This window comes from Emiliania huxleyi (genome assembly GCF_000372725.1).
Source record: "Emiliania huxleyi CCMP1516 unplaced genomic scaffold EMIHUscaffold_32, whole genome shotgun sequence".
NCBI classification, from domain to species: domain Eukaryota; phylum Haptophyta; order Isochrysidales; family Noelaerhabdaceae; genus Emiliania; species Emiliania huxleyi.
In genome coordinates this window covers 783,632-804,226 of record NW_005199601.1, presented here as the reverse complement: position 1 = coordinate 804,226, position 20,595 = coordinate 783,632, and the positions used below count along the sequence as shown (strand labels likewise).

Below are 20,595 nucleotides of genomic sequence, written 5' to 3'. Positions count from 1 at the left end.
CTCCCTTTTCCCCCCCCCCCCCCCCTTCTTCCCCGCGCCGCGAGATGGCGCGAAGAGGCGCTGTTCACAGCTCGGCGCAGCAGCAGGCGGTACGAGCAGTTCCACGCCGAGTCGGAGGTTCTCATCCCGGCCGTCCGCGGCGCCCTGTCGCAGCGTGAGGTGCCCCTCCCGACGCTGGCGTCCCTCGTCGACCGCAGCCAGGCGCTGACCGCCTCGCACCTGCGCAACACCCTCGAGGAGACCGAATGGCTGCCTGCAGCGGCGCGCCGCCTCGGCGCCGTCGCGGCCTCGGCGTTTGGCGCCGGCTTTGGCGGGAGCGTGTGGGCCCTCGTCGAGGCGGGTAGGGCGAGAGAGATCCTCGCCGAGTGGAGTCGTGCGTACGCGGAGGAGTACCCGCACCGGCAGGCCCACGCGCGCTTCTTTGCGATGGAGAGCCCGCCGCCTGGCGCGTGCTCCGTCGTGTGAGGGGGGAGCGCGAGTCCTGCGACATACGTGTGCGAAGAAAAGAGGATGCCCTCACCTCCGAGAGGCAACTCCGCTGCTACCGCGCGGAAGAATTTAAACAAAACAACTCTCTCTCTCACAGCAGACAGGCCGCGCAATAAAACCACCCCCGCCTCAACCCGCTCAGGGACGGACGCTTTTCCCCCCTTTCAAAGGCGGTTTCGAAGTTGATGAGACCTCGTCCCCCCCTCTCCAATGAAAAGCGTAAAAAGAGGCGCGGAACAGGCCGGAAGCGCCGCTTGGACGTGGGTCACACAATGGCAACGCTCCAGACGCGCTCTGGTAGCTGCCAATGAAGCCGTAGCCCATCGCGCGCGTGCCGGACGGCCTCTGCACCTCTACTGCAGTGCCCTCCTGCACCGAGCGACGCGTCAAACCTTTGTTGCTGCCCATGACCGCCGGCGGCTCCGAGCTCGGGCGAGCGAGCCCTGGCTGAGCTGAGCCTCTGCGGTCGCAATGCAGCGCTGCGGTCGGTGCAGAGTGGCCGTGCGCGTACGGCGTCGTACGCGCACGGCCGCTCTGCCTCAGTGGCGTGCGGCTTGGGCCAACTGAGGTCGCTCTCCGACCTCGCTCGCCGAGCTCACAACCCGGCGCGAGCCGCATCGAGTGGAAGTTCGACTTCAGCTGCCGCGAGTGGATGGACTGCCTTGTCGAGTGCGAGCAGTTGGGCTCCGCCGGGAGCTTGTGGTGCAACATGTTCTCTGGGGGCCAGCAGACGCAAGCGCGCGAGCGCGTGTTGAAACGGACGCTCCATAGCAACACTCGAGATACACTCGAAGGGGGGCACACGTTTTTTTATTCGGGTTCGGGGCCCAAGAGTACACTCTTGGCGACGAAACCGAAGCGGTTTGGCCCCGGGGTGGTTTTATTGCGGCTCGACAGGACACAGGTGCGCGGACTGCGACTGGCGCGTGCTAGCACTATCACTCAGGCAAACCACCGGAGCCGCCTAAGCGACTCCGGTAAGCACGGCAATGCACTTAGCGCCGTGCACAATGCCGCTCTCCCCGCACGCCGCACGCTAGCTCGTTCAGAGAGAGAGGCCTCTCTTTCTCGTTCACCGTCTGGCACGCCACGGCGGCGCGGAGAACGACAGACAAGCGCTGCATCTGCAGCCCGTGCCAGTTCTTGGTGGTCCATGTGACCTCATCGAGGTGCTGATTGATTGATAGGAAGGTGAAGAACAGCCAGGTGCTGAGCGCGCGGAAGAAAACAACGAATACCTCCCCCGGTATTTATACCGGTAGGGAGGCGTGTGCCGAATACAAAGTGGAGTCCCGCCCCGCAATAAGCGCAGATGTCCTCTTCAGCCTGCTGAGAGCTTCCTGGCCCGCGCGCGCGCTCCGCCTGGCGCGCGGAGCGACTCGGTGGACGTCCGAGCCCGCCGCCCCTCGCCACTGCACCCTGCTGGCCCATGCAGCGCGACACCGCCGGCGCTGCGCCTGCTTCCTTGCGCGCCGCTGGACGTCGGCCAAAAAGACCGCTGCCCTCTGGGGACCCGACTCCGCGAAGATCGCGCGCGCGTCGTGAATGCGGCGCGCGCGCGATCTCCGTTCCCGGGCACGCCGGTCGCAGTGACATGGGATCCCAGGCTCAAAACAGCACGCTCAACAGCGAGAGCGCCGCCGCTGCTCCTCCTCCCGCCGCCGGTCCGCTCACCGAGACAAACTCGGTGCCGCCGTTCTCGCCGCCGCCGCCGCCGCCGCCGCCTCGACCCTCGCCTCCGTCACCGCCGCCCTCCATCTCGCGGCGGCGTCCCTCTGATGGCGCGGGCGCCTCGCTCGCCGGGGCGCGCCTCGCCGCTGCCCCCCTCTCGCCGCCGCTCCCTCGTGGCCGCCGCCTCCCCTGTCAATCCCGCCGTCCGCACCACCGCTGCCACCGCCTCGCGCCTCGCCGCCGCCGCCACCGCCCTCCCCCTCGCCGCTGAGCGGTGCTTGGGCCTTGGCGAGCCTCTCCGCACCGTCCCGGCCGCGGTGCGCACAGCCTGTGCACACTCTCGCCTTCTCTGTACTCTGACTGCGCCGCCGGCGCCGCCACGCATGCAGTTGGGTGCTTGGGTCAGCGGCGTGAGCCGAAGAGGTGGCCCACCGCTGACAGCGCTCAGCGCGCGCGGGGGGGGGGGGGGGGGCACCCCTGGTCCCCTCACGTGTGTCTGGACGCGCCCCGGCAGCAGCTCCTGCCTCCTCTCCGCTCTCGCGCCACCCCGCGCGCGGGGGCGTGACGTCTGTAGCGAGGCGACGGTGGGACGGTGTCCGACCCGTTCTGGGGTTTTCATATAATGCGGCTCTACTCGTATCGACCAATAAAATACCGGGGGAGGCCTGCGCAGCCTCTAACTATACAAATCTTCATTGCGGATTGGATCGTTCGCGTAGGCCACCGCGGCGCCCGTCCGTCGGGCTTTCCTCTGTCCGCGCGTGCCATGTCGAGAGCCTTATTGGACGAGGTTGCGCTTCGCCGCTCGCTCACGCCTGCCGAGAGCACGCACGCGCTGCAGTGGCTGCACGGAGCGTGCGACTCCTGCCGGCATGCGAGCCACTGCGCTGTCCGAGGCGAACACGGCAAGGAGGCCATGTTGCTCGTCTCGCGCTTCTTCCTCGCCCTGTCTGCGCCGGGGCGGTTCGGAAGCGTCAAGATGGTGTCGCATAGACTGCTCGACCTCATGTCGGTGTCTTGCTCGGGCGACAGCGAGGCCGAGTGGCGCTTCGCCGACGGCGCCGTTCTGACGCTCTCGGGGCCATTGGTTGGGAAGGCGGCGGCAACCTCTGTCGATGCGCACAGCCTCATCACCATGAGCCTCGATCGACGGCCGTCCATTGCGGTGCAGCTGCCCGAGCGGCTCGCAGTGCCCGCTCCAGGGCCGGCCGCCGACCTTGGCTTTTCCAACGCCTTCCGGGCCCACTGCTCGTACGAAGCGCTCTCTGGCGGAAGCGGCGCCCACCCGAACACCGAGGAGCTCGATGCATGGGCGGCACTCGTCGCGGCATCAATCGCGCAGGCGCAGCCAGGGATGCTCGACCTGGCCCAGCTGCCGCCTCCCGCTCCCTTCCTCTTTGTGGCGATGGCCAACGCGCTCGCCGAGACGTCCATGTTTTACGGCGTCAGCGCTATTGGCGTGCCACTCAACGACGCGGTCGCCTCGCTTGGCGCCGTGGTGCGGTCGAGTGCCAGTCTGGTGCACCTGACGCTCTGCGATTGCGCCCCCGATCCCAGAAGCCAACTGCGCATCGCGCTACAGTCCCTGCTTGAGGCGGCTGCCGACGGAGTTCGGGCGGGCCGCTTGCCACTCGCCGAGCTCGACATTTCTCACAATGGGGAGCTGCAAGACAAGGGCTCGATGGCGCTGGCAAGCCTGGTGCGCTCTCGGATTCCCCACGGCCTAATCGCCCTCAACCTCTCGGGCAGTGCGGCCGGCGTCAAGGGAGAGCGAAGACAGTGCCCCCAAGGAGGTCAAACTGAAGCACGTCGTCCGTGTATGATAGCTCCAATCCGACTTCCGGGAAGACTGTCATCTCTACGCCATCCACAAGCATCGTCGCCTCGCCCTTGAGCACGATGCCAATCTTCGCCTCATCCCCCCCTCCTCCCTCCACCTTGCACGCAGCCGCGGTCAGCGCCGTCATCAGGCAGCAGTCGTAGGGGTAGATCCAAGTGCAGTCTCCTCCTGGGCTCAAGTCCCGGTTGACCGCGGCGGCCCGGCCAGGCAGGGGCGTCGCCGTGAGGAAGACGCTGAAGTCGGTTCCCTCGCCCTGCGGGATCGTAGTTGTGCCTGCCGCTACCATCCGTGCGTACGTGTCAGTCCTATCGCATTTGACGTCTGCGAATGAGACGCGCAGCGGCGACAAAGTCGAGGACGAAATCACCGAGGTGTTGTACGCGAATGTCCAATCGAAGTAGGCGTCGAGCGCAATCTCCTTGACTGCCCACTCGCGCCCAAACGGGTTGGCGCCGGAGACGATGAATCCACGGCTGCACGCGCCCCCAGTTGGGCATTTCGCGCTCGTGTTGACAAAGGGGACGCTTGTGTTGGTGACCTCGACCGTCTCGTAGCCGGTTGCTATCGTCTCGCCCGAGACCAGCCCGCTCGACAAGATCTTGACGCGACTAGTCTCAAGCGTGATCAGGCCCAGCCCGGTTGCGACGACGGCTAGCTCCCTCTGAGACAGCCACCGGCCGAGTGCGTGCCCCCCAGCCTCGCTATTTTGTAGCATGATCTGCGCCTTGGCGGCGACAACGCCGCGTCGCACCCAAAGATCAACCACGCTGCACCAGCCGATGTGTTCGGACGCCTCCAAGTCGGCCGTGCTCCGGGATACGATGTTGGGAGTGTACCAAAGATCAGCACGCAGTGCGGTTACCTTCTCCTCCAGCATCGAGGTCGATGTGAATTCGAGGTCGACGTCCAACACGATCATGTCGGACGCTAGGTCGGACATGCCAGAGACGTTGGTGACTGCCGCCGTGGCGTTCACGAACATCTCAGCCGGGTTGGAGAGCAACGGCGGTGGAGATGTTGGAGGTAGTGGAGGTGACTTCGGCGGAGACGGCGGCGGAGACATCGGCGGAAACGAGGGCGGACCTGCAGATATCGCCGCCTCGGCTCGCCGATCGTTGAGCGCAAGCACCGCCACAGCTATCCCTCCCGCGATCAGGAAACCGATTACGAGTCCGAGGGCAAAAGCCTTCTTCGACCACGGCGGTCGTCGTTCGCCAGCGGCGCTTTTGGCGTCGCCCATCGAGGGCCTTGGGCTGCTCGACAGATCAAGGAGCCCCCACGGCAAGGCGCATATATATAGGAACCGAGCACTGTCACGCTAACCTGGGAATGTACACCAGAATGGCTGTGCATGCTCCTTCTTTAGCCATCTTACCTAAGGATGGCTGAGCTAGCTGCAGTGCAGCCACATCCTTCAGCCCGATGGCTGCAACACACACACAGCAGCCATCCTTAGTAGACATGGCTGGAGACGCACTCACTACCGCAGCCAAGGCCTCACTGACTGGTTCCTCAAGCTCGCCGAGAAGCTGCTGAACAAGCCACCGCCTTCACCCTCTCCTCCATCCGCTCCTGGACTCCCTCTTTGTAAGTACAACATCTTAGTACTCGGTCATTCCCATTGCGTTGATTTGAGCTGCACGAGAGCAATGCCGCAGGCGGTCGCCTCCCCCCCCCCCCCCCCCCCCGGGCGATAAATTCGCGGCGTTCGCGGCGAGCCGAGCCACGGCGCTCGGCCTGCTGAGAGAAGACTTTCCCCGACGGTAGTGAAAATTTACCCGACATCAATCGTCGACGGCAAGCTCGAGAACTGCGCCTCCAAACTCGCCCAGATTCGCCTCTCGCGGCGCGCTGAGTTAGTATCGCCGGTGCGCCAGCCAGCTCTGCTCCACAGCAGGGCATACCTGACTGGCTCCAGCTGGCCGTGCGTCCTGGTGGCATCCATTGCCAGCTCAGGTAGCCTCAGGAGGTCGCCTCGCGCACGACGCGGCGTCGCACAGCACCACTCCGCGTTACTACCGAGTTAGTATCGTCGACCCACAGAGACTGCTCTTCTGTAGGTGGAGCCGACAAACGCCGGCCGGCCCCGCCGCCCCCATCGCCGCTGCCGGGGCGGCGGCGGCCTCGGCGGACCATCCGGCGCGCTGCGCGCCCGACGGGGAGGCGTTCACCACTCCTGGATCCTCACCCTGCCACGCCTTCGTGCAGACGCCGTGGCACCCACCTCAGGCGCCGCTCGGACTCGGTCGACGGCCGCCCAAGTGCTTGGCTCGTGCCCAGCCGTCCAGCAGGCGATGCCCACTCACTGCTAGGCTAATCTCGGGCTGTCTTGCGGCGGTGTGGTGCCGTGAAGGGCACCCGGCACAAAACTACGATAGTTAGTACCGTGCAGGGGCAGTGCATGTAATTCTGTCAAAAATCGAAATGTGCTCTGTGGGACTTATTGGACTAGGGCCATACGTCCGGGAGGCCCCCCATGCGTGCCGTAACGAGCCACGGTGTTGGTATGACTCTGTTCACGTTCACACCTCTTCAAAGCGCAAAACTCCGATACTACTGGTAGAATAAAGCCTGGTCACCTACAGTGGGGACACAGTGCGCACAAGGGGCAATCCTAGCGCAGGCCCCGCACGCGGCCCTGCTGCCCTCCCGTCGGCTGAAATCGACCAGGCCCATCGCCGTGGGCCCACCGGCGACTGCGGCGGCCCTAGCACCGGCCGATTGTTTGAGCGATGGCCTGTGCTGCGGCCGTCTCGAGGTGGGAGGGGGCGGCGGCGGCGAAGAGGCGGGAGAGCTGGGTCCAATGCCTTCTGCTGCTGGGGGGGGTGGGGCCCCCCCCCCCCCCAGCAGCAGCGCTTTGCTGCTGGGGGGGTCAGACCCCCCCCCCCCCTAGCAGCAGGGATGACTTTAGATGTGCAGGGGGGGTAGCGAGCAATGTGCGGCCGCTCACCGGCCGGCATCCTGCCCGCCACGGCGGCGGCAAGCTGCGACTCGAGGCCGAGCAGGTGGCGACTTTTTGCTCGCTCGACTCTGTTGCGAAGTTGCGGTATTTCTCATGGTCGCTCTTCAGTGCCAAAAGTATACAAAAGCCCAATGTGATATATCAACCCGTTCTGGCACTATCCACTAACACAGGTACACCATAAAAAGAAATACTGCGCGCCTCTACTAGCAGGTGGATAGGGACACGTGTGCCACCTGGCACCTCTGGCTCTGCGTCATGTCACAATCGCCCGCCCGCCGCCAGCGTCGACGACGGCTCCTGTGTCGAGAGGCGCTCCGGTCGGCCCGCCGGCGTTCTTGCTGTTGACGGCGAACTCCAGGCCTACTCCGCTCCGTCCGCTGTCTCCGTGCTTGCCGTAGCGCGTCCTTCGATGCGCGGCAGGGCGGAACACGCGGTCCGCGCAGCGCAGCGCGGAGCGCGCGAGCACGAGCGCGCCCACGAGCGCCAGCGCAATCACCGCAGCGGCGGCACCGAGCGGCAGCCGCACGCTCCCGGCGTCGACGGTAGGCGGCGCCGAGGGCGGCGGCGGCGAAGACGGCGGCGATGACGGAAGCGCCGGGGCTGTCTGCTGCAGCACGGAAGGCGGCGGGGCCGTCGCTTGCGCCAACGGCTGGAGGTGGAAGGTGGCGATGAGTGGCCAGTGGTCCGAGTAGTCCATCGGCGGCGTGCTGTGGTCGATGGTGACCGCCGAGAGCTGGTCGAAGAGCGGCCCGGAGACGAGGAGGTGATCGAGTGACGAGTGCTCGGACCCGCCCTCGTCGACACCGTCCTTGGGCGCGTGGTCCCACCAGTCCGTGTACCGCTCCCCTCGCGGAAGCCGCGAGGCGACCGAGTGCAGCTCGTCGGCTCCGGTGGCGCGCGGGTCCTTGAGCATGCGCAGCACGCGCGAGGTGGGCCGCGAGCCGGGCGCGTCAAGGCAGCACGGGTCGGCGTCAAAGTCGTTGAGATCGCCGAGGACGACGACGTACGGCGTCTCACCGAGCGCGGCGACGAGGAGCCGCTGCGCGATCCTCGCCTGAGCCTCGCGCTTGTGGCACGACCGCGCCTGCGTCGGGATCGCCTTGAGATGCAGCCCGAGCACAGCCAGCGTCGCCGGCACGCGACGCCCGCCGCCGCTCGTGGGGAAGTCGATGCGCAGCCGCGCGAGGTAGTGCCTGTTCACGGTGGTGAGAGGTGTGAAGAGGCGCTGTTGACATAATACAGCGGCTGCCGCGCGAGGCAGTGTCTTGTCTTGTGTTCTGTGTGTCGCTCCTGTGTGGCCGTCACCGCCCGTCTTGCGTCCACCCATAACGCGTTGGTGTCCCAGTCGTTGGTCGGACTGTGTTTCGCCTTCCCATCTATCTATCTATAGTGCTTGGAGAGGTCGGTCGAGCCGCGCGCTGCGTCGCCGCAGCTCGAGTTGCCGTCGATGGGGAAGGCGCGCCGCTCGGTCGATCGCTCGAGGGGCGCCACGGGAGAGAGGCGCGAGAGCAGCCCCACCTGCTGCCGGAGGGAGCTTATCCCATATCTCTCCATATCTCCCCAATATCTCCCAATATCTCCCCTCCTGCTGCCGGAGGTAGCTGTCGGTGCCAGGGACCATGTGGCGCTCGTACCCGCCGCCGCCGCCGCCGCCGCCGCCGCCGCCGCCGCCGCCGCCGCCGCCGCCGCCGCCGCCGCCGCCGCCGCCGCCTTGCGAGGCGTTGGCGTTGAGGATGGCGGCGCACGCGGCGAGCACGTCGCAGCTCTCGACCTCGGTAACGTGTAGCACGTCTGCGTCGAAGCTTCGCATATGGCGCGCCACCCTCTCGAGGTGGGCCGCGGCGCCGGCAGCGTCGCACTTGTTCAGGCCGGACTGGAGGCCGGCGCAATCGCTCGAGCCCGCCGCCCACGGCGACATGCTCGGGTCGCACTCTCCGTCGTACAGCCATTCAGCGTTCCACGTGCCGATCACCAGCCTCTGCGGGTCAGCGCGCCGGTCGGTCGCCTCGCTCGCCGCGCTGCCGCCGCGGCAGTCGCAGCAGTCGGTCACAGACGCGGCGCAGCCACCTGGCCTACTCTGCCCTTCGGAGGGGGGGTCGCCCGACTCGCCGCTCGGCCACGAGCCCTTGGGGTGCACGACCCACTCCGAATCGGCGGCGGAGGAGCCGGCCGACCTCGCCCAGTCGCCGCAGTTGCCCTGCGCGACGCTGTCCTTTCGCTCGAGCGTGTGATCCTTGGTGGCGTGCGGGACGCCGGCGACCGGCCAGCCGCCGCTGCCAGGGTCGGGGCCGAAGTCGCCGACGGCGTCCACGATGATGTGCGAGGACTTGTGCATCAGGCCGTGCACGTCGTTGCCGTTCGAGAGGTGCCCCCACGTCTGGTTGGCTGGGTAGTTTGAGGGCAGCCGCGCCCGCGGATCGGCGATGCGCCACCGTGCGCCGCTCGGCAGCACCGCGGCCTCGTCCAGAAGCGTGACGGTGTGGTACGCCGGCTTCCCTTCGGTGTCGCAGCCGTTCCAGCACGACACGAGCTCGTAATCGTCGCCCAGGCGGACGTCGCCCTCACATTTGTTGACAATCTCGAGCGCTTTGTCGTACGATGCGCCCTCCACGTACGCGCTAAAGAACACGCAGCTGTGCTCACAGCTGCGACCCAGCGTTACTCCCTCAGGCATTTTGACTTAGCGACTGACACGGCGGATCGGACACCAGCGCTCCACAGAGCCGCCGTTGCGCACATTTGTTTTTTTTTGAGAGCGCCTTCGTTGTTAATAGTACAAACCCAATGGTCTCTTGCGAGCGGTCCGTCGTTGCAGTCGCACACACTCACACGCCACGCCGCACCGCGCGCCCACCCGCTGCCCCGCCCAGGCGGGAAAGAGATGAGGAGATGGGACAGCAAAGGAGGAGCACAAGCACGTATGGGAGGGTTTTTTTTAGAGGAACGTTTACGGGTACCGAACCTGTCGGACCTGTCGGACCTTAAGACAGCATTGTGGATCCCTGGAGGGTGATGGCGTCCCCGTCTGCTGCGCGTGCAGACAGCGCGTTGCGGGAGCATTAGAGAGGCCAGCCTTCGTCTTCTCAGCGTGTCGCGAGTGCTGTGTCTCTGCCTGCCTGGTAGCTGGGTGTGGTGGGGGACTCTCTGGTGGCTTTTGGTTACAAATTTACGGATTTACGGATTTACGGATCCACCCCCCTCCCTCCCCGTCCCGCGACCCGGCCGTGAGACGCCGATCCGGGAAGTATTCACCGCCGGCCCAGGGCCGTGCGTCCTCCCCTCAGGCAGACGCCCAAGGGTGGGCGACGGCTACGGGCTAGCGCAGCCTGCACCACACTCCTCTCCTTAAAATCCCTGTGGCGGCGTGCCGTCCCCCCATCCCTCCCTTGCATTCGCGTTTCTTTTTCTTTTTCCACACCCCTCCCTGGGGCGCCGTTTTCTTTCTTTTTTGTCGTGCGAGGGAGTTTTTTGAGAGAGATTTTTAGCACATTACCAAACAACTTTACACTCACACACATTTGTTTTGTTCAAAGTTTTGACGTAAAATTCTTTCTTTCTTGATTCTTCCAGCTCACCTCAACCCCCCCCCCCCAAGCTCGTGACGAAGCACGAAGGCTGTGTGTCCTGACCTCCTGTGTGGCTCGAGACACACGGTGAGCCCACACGACCCGGGCACACACGGGCAGTCACTAGTCTGTTGTGTTCCCTAGTATAGCGCAAAGTAGTTGTGTACCGTATGTGAGCGGCTGTGGATCTGGAAGACCACACAGCGACAAAACAATTTATATACACGGAGAGGGGCTGGGGGGGGGGAGGGCGCGAGTGCGTCCTCGTGCACTGCAAACCTCCGCCTCGCGTGAGACGGGGAGCAGTGCGGCGGGGCACAGCCGAGCGAGCGTTACTCTGCGCGGAGCCGGAAGACGAGGGGCCTCGACCCGCATCTAGGCCTCTCGCAGCGACTAGCGTATCTTGGCCCCTCGAGTTTATCGAGCTGGAGGGGCGATTGTACGACGCGGCTCGCAGAGAGAGTGTGTGTGCCGGCGTGCGTCCGCAGCAGCGCCGACGCCGCTGGTTATCTTTTTCTGGTGTGCCGGTGTGTGTGCTAGTCTGCGCCAGTCCGCGCCCTCGATGTGCCAGTGTGCTTTTAGGTTAGGTGCTAAAAAGAAGAAAGAAAACAAGCAGTTTGCTTGCTTGCCGACGGTGTTCCCCTGGCTGGTTGTACCCCTCGGCCGGTTTGACGATGGCACTCAAGGCCTTGTTGGTGGTCGCCGCTTCTGCTCCCAACATGGCACAGACCCTCTTCTTCTCCGAGTACGCCGAGGGCTCCTCGCACAACAAGTTCCTCGAAATCTTCAACCCGACCAACGTGCAGGTCTCCCTCGACGGCTACGCGTACCCGAGCGTCGCCAACGCACCCGCCACCGAAGGAGTGCACGAGTTTTGGAACGCGTTTGACAGCGGCGCGTCGGTGCCGGCGGGCGGCGTGTACGTCATCTGCCACGGCTCGGCGGACGACTCGATCAAGGCGCTTTGCGATGAGGAGCACACTTACCTCTCAAACGGTAACGATGGCTACTGCCTCGTGCAGGGCACCGAGTCGAATTACACGTTCATCGACTGCGTCGGCGATTTCTACGGCGACCCAGGCTCCGGTTGGGACGTCTGCGGTGTGAGCGCGGCGACGAAGGACAACACTCTCGTGCGCAAGTCCACTGTCACCACCGGTAACGGCGGCGACTGGACGGCGTCAGCGGGCACGAACGAGGCCGACTGCGAGTGGCTAGTCGAGCCAAAAGACACGTGGAACTTCCTCGGCTCGCACGCGATGGGAGTGGCATCGCCCTTGCCGCCATCGCTGCCTCCAGCACCGCCCTTGTCCCCTTCCGCGCCTCCAACACCGCCTACGCCCCGAGCTCCCAACGTGGTCGATGCACAGACCCTCTTCTTCTCCGAGTACGCCGAGGGCTCCTCGCACAACAAGTTCCTCGAAATCTTCAATCCGACCAATGTGCAGGTCTCCCTCGACGGCTACGCGTACCCGAGCGTCGCCAACGCACCCGCCACCGAAGGAGTGCACGAGTTTTGGAACGCGTTTGACAGCGGCGCGTCGGTGCCGGCGGGCGGCGTGTACGTCATCTGCCACGGCTCGGCGGACGACTCGATCAAGGCGCTTTGCGATGAGGAGCACACTTACCTCTCAAACGGTAACGATGGCTACTGCCTCGTGCAGGGCACCGAGTCGAATTACACGTTCATCGACTGCGTCGGCGATTTCTACGGCGACCCAGGCTCCGGTTGGGACGTCTGCGGTGTGAGCGCGGCGACGAAGGACAACACTCTCGTGCGCAAGTCCACTGTCACCACCGGTAACGGCGGCGACTGGACGGCGTCAGCAGGCACGAACGAGGCCGACTGCGAGTGGCTAGTCGAGCCAAAAGACACGTGGAACTTCCTCGGCTCGCACGCGATGGGAGTGGCATCGCCCTTGCCGCCATCGCTGCCTCCAGCACCGCCCTTGTCCCCTTCGTTCGGAATACCGTCGGAATTTGAGGACGACGGGACCGATGCACAGACCCTCTTCTTCTCCGAGTACGCCGAGGGCTCCTCGCACAACAAGTTCCTCGAAATCTTCAATCCGACCGATGTGCAGGTCTCCCTCGACGGCTACGCGTACCCGAGCGTCGCCAACGCACCCGCCACCGAAGGAGTGCACGAGTTTTGGAACGCGTTTGACAGCGGCGCGTCGGTGCCGGCGGGCGGCGTGTACGTCATCTGCCACGGCTCGGCGGACGACTCGATCAAGGCGCTTTGCGATGAGGAGCACACTTACCTCTCAAACGGTAACGATGGCTACTGCCTCGTGCAGGGCACCGAGTCGAATTACACGTTCATCGACTGCGTCGGCGATTTCTACGGCGACCCAGGCTCCGGTTGGGACGTCTGCGGTGTGAGCGCGGCGACGAAGGACAACACTCTCGTGCGCAAGTCCACTGTCACCACCGGTAACGGCGGCGACTGGACGGCGTCAGCAGGCACGAACGAGGTCGACTGCGAGTGGCTAGTCGAGCCAAAAGACACGTGGAACTTCCTCGGCTCGCACGCGATGGGAGTGGCATCGCCCTTGCCGCCATCGCTGCCTCCAGCACCGCCCTTGTCCCCTTCGTTCGGAATACCGTCGGAATTTGAGGACGACGGGACCGATGCACAGACCCTCTTCTTCTCCGAGTACGCCGAGGGCTCCTCGCACAACAAGTTCCTCGAAATCTTCAATCCGACCAATGTGCAGGTCTCCCTCGACGGCTACGCGTACCCGAGCGTCGCCAACGCACCCGCCACCGAAGGAGTGCACGAGTTTTGGAACGCGTTTGACAGCGGCGCGTCGGTGCCGGCGGGCGGCGTGTACGTCATCTGCCACGGCTCGGCGGACGACTCGATCAAGGCGCTTTGCGATGAGGAGCACACTTACCTCTCAAACGGTAACGATGGCTACTGCCTCGTGCAGGGCACCGAGTCGAATTACACGTTCATCGACTGCGTCGGCGATTTCTACGGCGACCCAGGCTCCGGTTGGGACGTCTGCGGTGTGAGCGCGGCGACGAAGGACAACACTCTCGTGCGCAAGTCCACTGTCACCACCGGTAACGGCGGCGACTGGACGGCGTCAGCGGGCACGAACGAGGCCGACTGCGAGTGGCTAGTCGAGCCAAAAAACACGTGGAACTTCCTCGGCTCGCACGCGATGGGAGTGGCATCGCCCTTGCCGCCCCTGCCGCCATCACTGCCTCCATCCATGCCTCCGCCATCCACGCCTCCGCCCGTGGCGATGCCGACCACACTGTTCGCAATCAACACCAACCACAGCGGCTCGGATGGGGCGTGCTATCACTCAGCACGCGAGGGCGAGTTTGTGCGCGTTGAGGGCTACGTAACGGGCGTGTCTTACGATGGCTTCTACATGCAGGACGAGGTGGCCGCTGCGCTCTACGCAGGCGTCTGGGTGTACACGGGTTCGGGCTCGTCCTACCTCACCAACCTCACCGCGGGCGACAAGGTCGGCGTGGAGGCGCTCGTGAACGAGTACTACTCGCTGACCGAGTTACTCGTTGCCGACACGCCCGCGGCACTCGTTGAGCTCCTCTCGACGGGCCACACGCCCTTGCCGCTCGCGACGACGACCGGCGCGATCGGCGAGGGGTGCACCGAGAGCGGCGAGGCTCACGAGGGCCTCCTCGTCACCGTCTCGGGCGGCGTGCAGCTCCTCTCCGAGGCCAACAACTATGGCGAGATCACAATCGACGACGGCTCAGGGCCCACGCAGCTCGAAGACAGCATGCTGAGGACGGAAGCGCACCTGCAATCAATCCTCGGCGCCACGTCGCTCACCGGACAGAGCGTCTCCAGCGTGACGGGCGTGATCAAGTACGCGTTCTCGAGCTTCGAGATCCACCCGCGCGACGAGAGCGACATCGTCCTCGTGTCGCCACCACCACCGCTGCCACCGCCGCCGCCGACGCCGCCACTTGCGCCGCTGCCGCCCGGCGGCGAGTACACGCCCGCAGTCGTCTTCACGACCACGCTCGACGGCGACATGACCACCTTTGACAGCGCGGCGTACGCGGCCAATCTCGCCGAGCTCGTCGGCGTGTCTCCCGACTCAATCACCCTTGAGATCTCGAGCGTCCGCCGTGCACGCGCGCTCGCGGCGTTCACCGTGACGGCAACGGTGATCACGGCTAGCACTGCGATCGCCGACACGATTCAGATCACACTCGCGGCACTCAGCCCGGAAGAGGCGTCCACGGCCCTCGGCGTCACCGTGACGGCGGTGGAGGAGCCGGTCGTCTCGAGCGTCGTCGTCATCGCGTCGCCGCCGCCGCCGACCGAGCCTGAAAGGACACAGGAGGACGCAGGAAAAGAGCTGACAGACGACGACGACAACAACGTTGACGAGGGCGGGCTTAACGGCGGGACCATCGCGGCCATCGTCGTCGCGTGCGTGCTTGCGCTGGTCATCGGCATTGCCATTGGCGCCATGATCTTCAAGCGGCGCAAGGGCAAGAAGGCCTCGCTGGGCACGGCGGTGCCTGTCGAGATGGTCGTGCACGAGTAGTTGACGGGGTCAAAGAAGAAGAACGTCTCGCGTGAGACACCTTTGTTGAGATCGACGACGACGTCTCACATCCCCCTGGAGCCCTCTCCATTATTGTAATATTAGTCACCGAGTTGTAGCGAGCGCACAAGCTGGCGACAGCACGGCGTGGGGATGTACAAGCGGTTCGAGAGAACTAGCACGCAAAGGGTGGGTCGAGAAGAAGGCCACCTTCTCTGGCCACCTTCTCCGGGGGCGCTGTCTGTCGTCCTCTGTGTGTCTGTGCCTTAGGAGTTGTGATGCGTACGAGTGATGTGTCGTGAGAGCGAGCGCGGTGGTGTCCGTCTCGGTGAGGTTTAGTCGCGGCTCGAGCTCAGGTGCGTCAGTCGTCAGAGGGCCCAGCCAGTGAGGTCAATATCTCGGCGCTGATCTCGCCCGCGAAAAAAGAAAGAAAGAGGGCAGACAAACCCAGACGAGGGATGGGGGACCAGGATATGCAGCAAAGGAGGGCGGAGCTGCGCCGAAAGGCGAAAGAAGCCGCGAGAACAAGGGAACGGCAGGCGGCGGCGGCGGCGCAGAACGAGGCAGAGGAGAGCGACGCGACAGAAGAATGACGATCGGCCGTCGATCCCGAAGGGTCGTCGGTTGAGCTAGGGAGCCTGGCGATGGACGCCACCGCGACCCCTCGTGGCATCTCTCTCGCCGCCGGCGAGCTGGGGGCTCGCGGACGGCAAAACAATTAGATAACAGTGTACCCGTCAATCACCTAGTGGGCCATAGTGGGCCACTGCCACCATTCTTTTTCTGCTCATAACAAATTGCCCTGCCCAACATATTTTAGTTACTGGGTCCTAATGGCTATGTGGGAGAAGTTTGGTCTTTGTTTCATGGGGGGATCTGGATATATTCACGGCTAAAGTTGGTGCCGGCACGGCTCCCCTAGCCGGTCTCTCGGGGCAGGCCGGGAAGAGCCTCCAGGCCTTCTGTGGAGCTTAGGTAGGGTCCCCAGCCAGCCTCAGCTGCAAGGCAGTCTCCAGGGGCCATGTAGCATGCCTGACATGACAGTGCAACCCACCCGGACACGGGTAGCGCACCAGAGAGGGCCTGTCCTCGTCGTCGAAGCCGGCGGCGGCGCGTGGCGCGAAGCGGAAGTCATCGGCACCGCCGAATCCGGAGCCTAAGAAGGGGAGGAAGAAGTGAGCGAGGAGTGCAGTCTGTGTTTTGCAAGAATGGTGACACGCGTAGACACAAGTACTAGTACGACCTGAGTACGCTCCAGGCTCCAGCCACACAGCCAGGCCAGTGCTTTGCAATGCCGCACACGCCAAAAGTGAAAACGAGCAGTGCTACGTGCGGAGTGTGGGATTACTCACGACTGGGCGTGTCGCGACCGCCGCCGCGAGGCTCGTGGCGATGGAGGCGCCGGCGCCAGCATGCGCCGCCTCCCTCAACGCCCGAAACTCGGTCACAGCCGGGGGAGCGACAGCGGCAGAGATGCGGGCCGCTGGCGACCTCACACGGCGCCAAGCGCCGTAGAGGTAGCCCCGAGAGACGCAGCTGGGTGTGTCGCGACCGCCGCCGCGAGGCTCGTGGCGATGGAGGCGCCGGCGCCAGCATGCGTCGCCTCCCTCAACGCCCGAAACTCGGTCACAGCCAGCGGAGCGACGGCGGCAGAGATGCGGGCCGCCGGCGACCTCACACGGCGCCAAGCGCCGTAGAGGTAGCCCCGAGAGACGCAGCTGGGTGTGTCGCGACCGCCGCCGCGAGGCTCGTGGCGATGGAGGCGCCGGCGCCAGCATGCGTCGCCTCCCTCAACGCCCGAAACTCGGTCACAGCCGGCGGAGCGACAGCGGCAGAGATGCAGCCGCCGGCGACCTCACACGGCGTCGCACGCCGTAGAAATGACCCCGAGAGACGCCGCAAGGTGCGTCGCGACCGCCGCCGCGAGGCTCGTGGCGATGGAGGCGCCAGCGGCAGCATGCGCCGCCTCCCTCAACGCGCGACACTCGGTCGAGGCTGGCTCGAACTGCTCGAGGCCAGCTGCCTGACTTGTATTGACAGCGAGTGTGTCGCCACTCGCTCCTGACCACACGTTGAGGGGGGCGTGGACATGTTAGCCCTCGGCAGCTGCGATGCGCACACACCTGTCGCACGGATCCAGCGGTGGTGGCGATATGCTGCTCGGCGAGCCAAAGAGAGCGTGCCACCGAGAGCGTGCCACCGAGAGCGTGCCACCTAGAGCGGAGTGCGCCGCCCTCCGCAGCGGGAGTCGGTTGCGGGTGGTGCAGCGGCGCCGTGATAGAACAACAGGCGCCGGCTCGGCACGCTGAGTGCACACGCGACGCGTCGCGCGTGCACGCACTGCTCGTGCAGCGCCAAACAGCGTCCGCCAGCGCAGAGAAAGGAGCCCGTGCCGACTCGTGCACGCCTGCGACAGCTCGAGCGGCTCAGCGCGAGTGCTGGCTCACATCCGGTCGGCTCACAGTGCTTGGGCAGCCAGGCTCACCGTCGGCGAGAGCAGCTGCGAGCGACACCACGTCGAGCCAAGGCGACGCTTTCTTCCGTGGCCGCCGCGGCTCGTTTCCGCCACGCGGTGGGGTGCGGCGGAGGCCGAGGCGTGCGCCAGCCGCGCTCGAGACCAGCAGGCGGCCTGGGAGGGCGCTCACACGCCGCGACGACCTCGGCGAAGCGAGGCGTCGCGCCAGGTCATTCACGGGTACAGCCGTGATAATTAGTTCAACTGTGAACGGGGACATGTGCGGGACGTGTCAGGGCCGGCTTGCCTTCTGCCCTGGTTGTCGGCCATTGTGAGAGACGCCCGCGTCCCACGGCTCTTGTTTCTGCTTTGGAATCTATGTGTGGACATGACCTCGAGTGGAGCCCCAGTCCTCGACAGGCTCAGAAGCGACAAGGGAGAGCACGACGAGAAGGGGGCGACCGCGAGGTGGCTCGAAGGTTGCAGCGAGAATCGGAGAGAGAATGCGAAGAGAGATCGGAAGAGGCGGACGCCCAAGGGTGGGCGACGGCTAGCGCACCACACCCCTCTCCTTAAAATCCCTGTGTGGTGGCGGCGTGCCGTCCTCCCATCCCTCCCTTGGGTTGTGCGTTTTCTTTAGAGGGATGGGGGAGGAGGACAGGGTCCCCACCTGCACGAGCAGGATTTTGGAAGGACGATCAGGGGGACAGGTGGGGCTCTCCTGCGACTCACTCCTCCTCATCGTTTTTGGCCTCCTTCCGTTCGGCCCGCGCAAGATCCGTTTTCTTAATTTGCACACTCGACCACCACAGGACGCGATGTTGACTGCACCGCTGTTTGCAGCAGCAGCGCTCGTGGCGCCGGCGTATCCATCCTCTGGGCAGCCCGCCATCTCGCTCTTTGTCCTCTCCTCAGAGAGCCGGACGCCGGCGTACCTGCTCTGCCTCGACAGCTTGGCAGGACTGATCGCCCGCGCCTCGCCTCGCCTCTACCGTGTTGCTGACAGCAACTGGGCGACGGGAACATCAGACTCGTACGCGCTATGGCTGCGCGAGCTGCGACGTGACGTGCCGGTGAACGAGAGCATGATGATGGCCAGCGTGCAAGCCGTCGTCACCCGCTTCGCGAGCGAGGTTAAGGGTTTCATCCTCGCCGAGGGCTCGACAACGTGCGTGGCGCTATCGTCTGCAGAGCAGCTCGGCTCGCTCGCGCCGGAGCGGGCCTGCGCTCCGGCTGGCCGTAGGCGGCCGCCTTTTAAGGTGAGGCCCCTTCTCCACAGACACCACATGGTGGGGGAGCACGCAGCGCGGCCGAACCCCTCTCGGGTGGACTTTCAGCCCAGCCACCGCCTTCCTCTCCCCCGCCACCCTCTCCTGGGTCAATCGCACGCGCACCCCGATGGACGAGCTCATCGCCGGGCCCTCTGGCGTTGGGTATATCTTCCCTCAGGCATGGCCTGCCCCCTCTCGCGCTCCATTTGCCTCCCTCACAGCTGAGGGGACAACGTCTCTGCTGCCTTGTACTACCCGTGGGGTGGGGGTTACAGCCAGCTGGAGGGCCGCATGTGGCGCGGGCACGGCAGTGGTGAGGAGGGCAAGGGGCGCGGCAAGGGAGCTGGCAGTGGCAGTGGCGGAGAGAAAGGGGGTGGAGGGCGAGGTGGAGAGGGAGGTGGAGACGGCAAGGTGCTGATCATTGGCCGCGTGAGCTTGTGGGGCGATGGGGACAAAGGGACGACGCTCGGCGTCAAGCCAATGATCTCACGGCTCCTCTCCATGCCGCGTGTGAGCTCCTCCCCGGATGGCTACTCGATCATTCCGGTTCACGTATGGAGCCACTCGTACGCAGATGTGCTGAGCATCGCGACTGCGCTCGAGGCGAGCAGCGGCGTAGACGTCGTGCTGCCGTCCGAGCTCATCAGTCGGCTCGAGGAGAACGTCTGGAAGGCCACCCCCGGTACACCTGTGACACCCCGGCCGCGGGTAAAGGTAGCTGGTCGCAACGAGTACACGTGCTCCGACGGCGATCGAGGCTTCTGCGCCAGGACGCAGCAGTGCTTTACGTCGCTGGCGTTCCTCAAGGGAGACTGGCGCAGTGGTTGTGCCTGATGTAAGAGAGGTTAGTGGGGAGAGTGGGCCCCGAATTTAAAAGCGCGAAGACGCCGTGTATTCTTTTTTTGAGCTTAGCCTTCGATGTTATGAAACAAACGCAAGGCGGACATGGCATATCGCTCTCGGGCCCACAGACATCCGTCATCCCCCGCACACCCGCCGCACACCCGCCGCCCCCGCACGCGCCCCACCCCGGCCGGGAGAAAGGGGAGTGACAGTTTGGGATTGAAAGTCGAGATACCTCGCACTCCATGTGCGAGAACGCACCACCCATCCACCCTTTTGTCTTTGAGGCTGTCGCTCCGAGAAAACTTGTCTCGCAGCTGCGAGAAATTACCACGTGGGTGAGCAGCCTGCCCCTCTCTCCCGACAAACCAACTCCCGCACACACACACAATATCGCACTCTACTCTCTAGCCGTCCCCTAAATGGCTAAAATACATATTTATAGACAATCTAAGACAATCAAGAACACATTTGACATATAAAGCCGGAGGTGTGGCTTGAGCCTGTTGTTCATCTTCATGACCGGCACGGTGCCGGTTCATGTTAGATGTTTCATGACGATATGTGTGTTTCACTTGCTCACCCCCATCGACGCCTCTCCGAGGCGACGCGCTCGAACAGTCTGACCCCATCCTCTAGAGCGAGAGTGCGAGCCTCACTCAACGCGGCGCGGGGGTCGGCGGCACCAACCGACGCAGCCGCTCGTCTGCCGACGCGCCGCCCGCGGCGGCCTGTCGCCCGACACGGGCCAAGAGCGGGGCCGAATCGCGCAGCACTTGCGCTGCCAGCTTTAGGTCCGCGGCGTCGTCGAGCGAGAGCCGTAGCGACGCTCGCAGCTGCTGCGAGCCGACGCGGAGCCTCGCCGCGACCTCGGCGCCGCCGACGATCGCCTCCAAGTCGGTCGGCGGCGAGGCACCGGCCGCGCCGGCTCGGCGGCGGGGGGGCGGGGTG

General features: G+C 64.9%; 5 protein-coding genes across 5 annotated transcripts in view; 1 reads left to right on the top strand and 4 right to left on the bottom strand.

Moving 5' to 3' along the window:
- Positions 1-465, top strand: part of EMIHUDRAFT_450831 (hypothetical protein) — a gene marked incomplete at its 3' end in the record, with an annotated part of 2,513 nt that extends 2,048 nt beyond the window's left edge. Inside the window, exon 3 of the mRNA XM_005774145.1 lies at positions 87-465. Within this exon, the coding sequence (XP_005774202.1) occupies positions 87-465 (379 nt within the window). The remainder of the gene's footprint in view (positions 1-86) is intronic.
- A 3,455-nt stretch (positions 466-3,920) lies between these two features.
- EMIHUDRAFT_101600 (hypothetical protein) lies at positions 3,921-5,240 on the bottom strand (the record flags this gene model as incomplete). The annotated part of the gene is made up of 1 exon (XM_005774144.1): positions 3,921-5,240. The coding sequence occupies one exon, from the start codon at positions 5,238-5,240 to the stop codon at positions 3,921-3,923; it is 1,320 nt and encodes a 439-aa protein (XP_005774201.1).
- Positions 5,241-7,218: 1,978 nt separating this feature from the next.
- EMIHUDRAFT_101599 (hypothetical protein) lies at positions 7,219-9,639 on the bottom strand (the record flags this gene model as incomplete). Its single annotated transcript, XM_005774143.1, has 2 exons — positions 7,219-8,158; positions 8,600-9,639. 2 exons carry the CDS (start codon positions 9,637-9,639, stop codon positions 7,219-7,221), a joined length of 1,980 nt encoding a protein of 659 aa, XP_005774200.1.
- Positions 9,640-15,793: 6,154 nt separating this feature from the next.
- On the bottom strand, positions 15,794-16,853 carry EMIHUDRAFT_207842 (hypothetical protein; the record flags this gene model as incomplete). Its single annotated transcript, XM_005774142.1, has 5 exons — positions 15,794-15,820; positions 16,149-16,231; positions 16,424-16,514; positions 16,628-16,748; positions 16,810-16,853. The coding sequence occupies 5 exons, from the start codon at positions 16,851-16,853 to the stop codon at positions 15,794-15,796; spliced, it is 366 nt and encodes a 121-aa protein (XP_005774199.1).
- A 3,450-nt stretch (positions 16,854-20,303) lies between these two features.
- The window catches only part of EMIHUDRAFT_207840 (hypothetical protein), a gene marked incomplete at both ends in the record, with an annotated part of 537 nt that continues 245 nt past the window's right edge, over positions 20,304-20,595 (bottom strand). The window contains one exon of the mRNA XM_005774141.1: positions 20,304-20,534. Within this exon, the coding sequence (XP_005774198.1) occupies positions 20,304-20,534 (231 nt within the window). The remainder of the gene's footprint in view (positions 20,535-20,595) is intronic.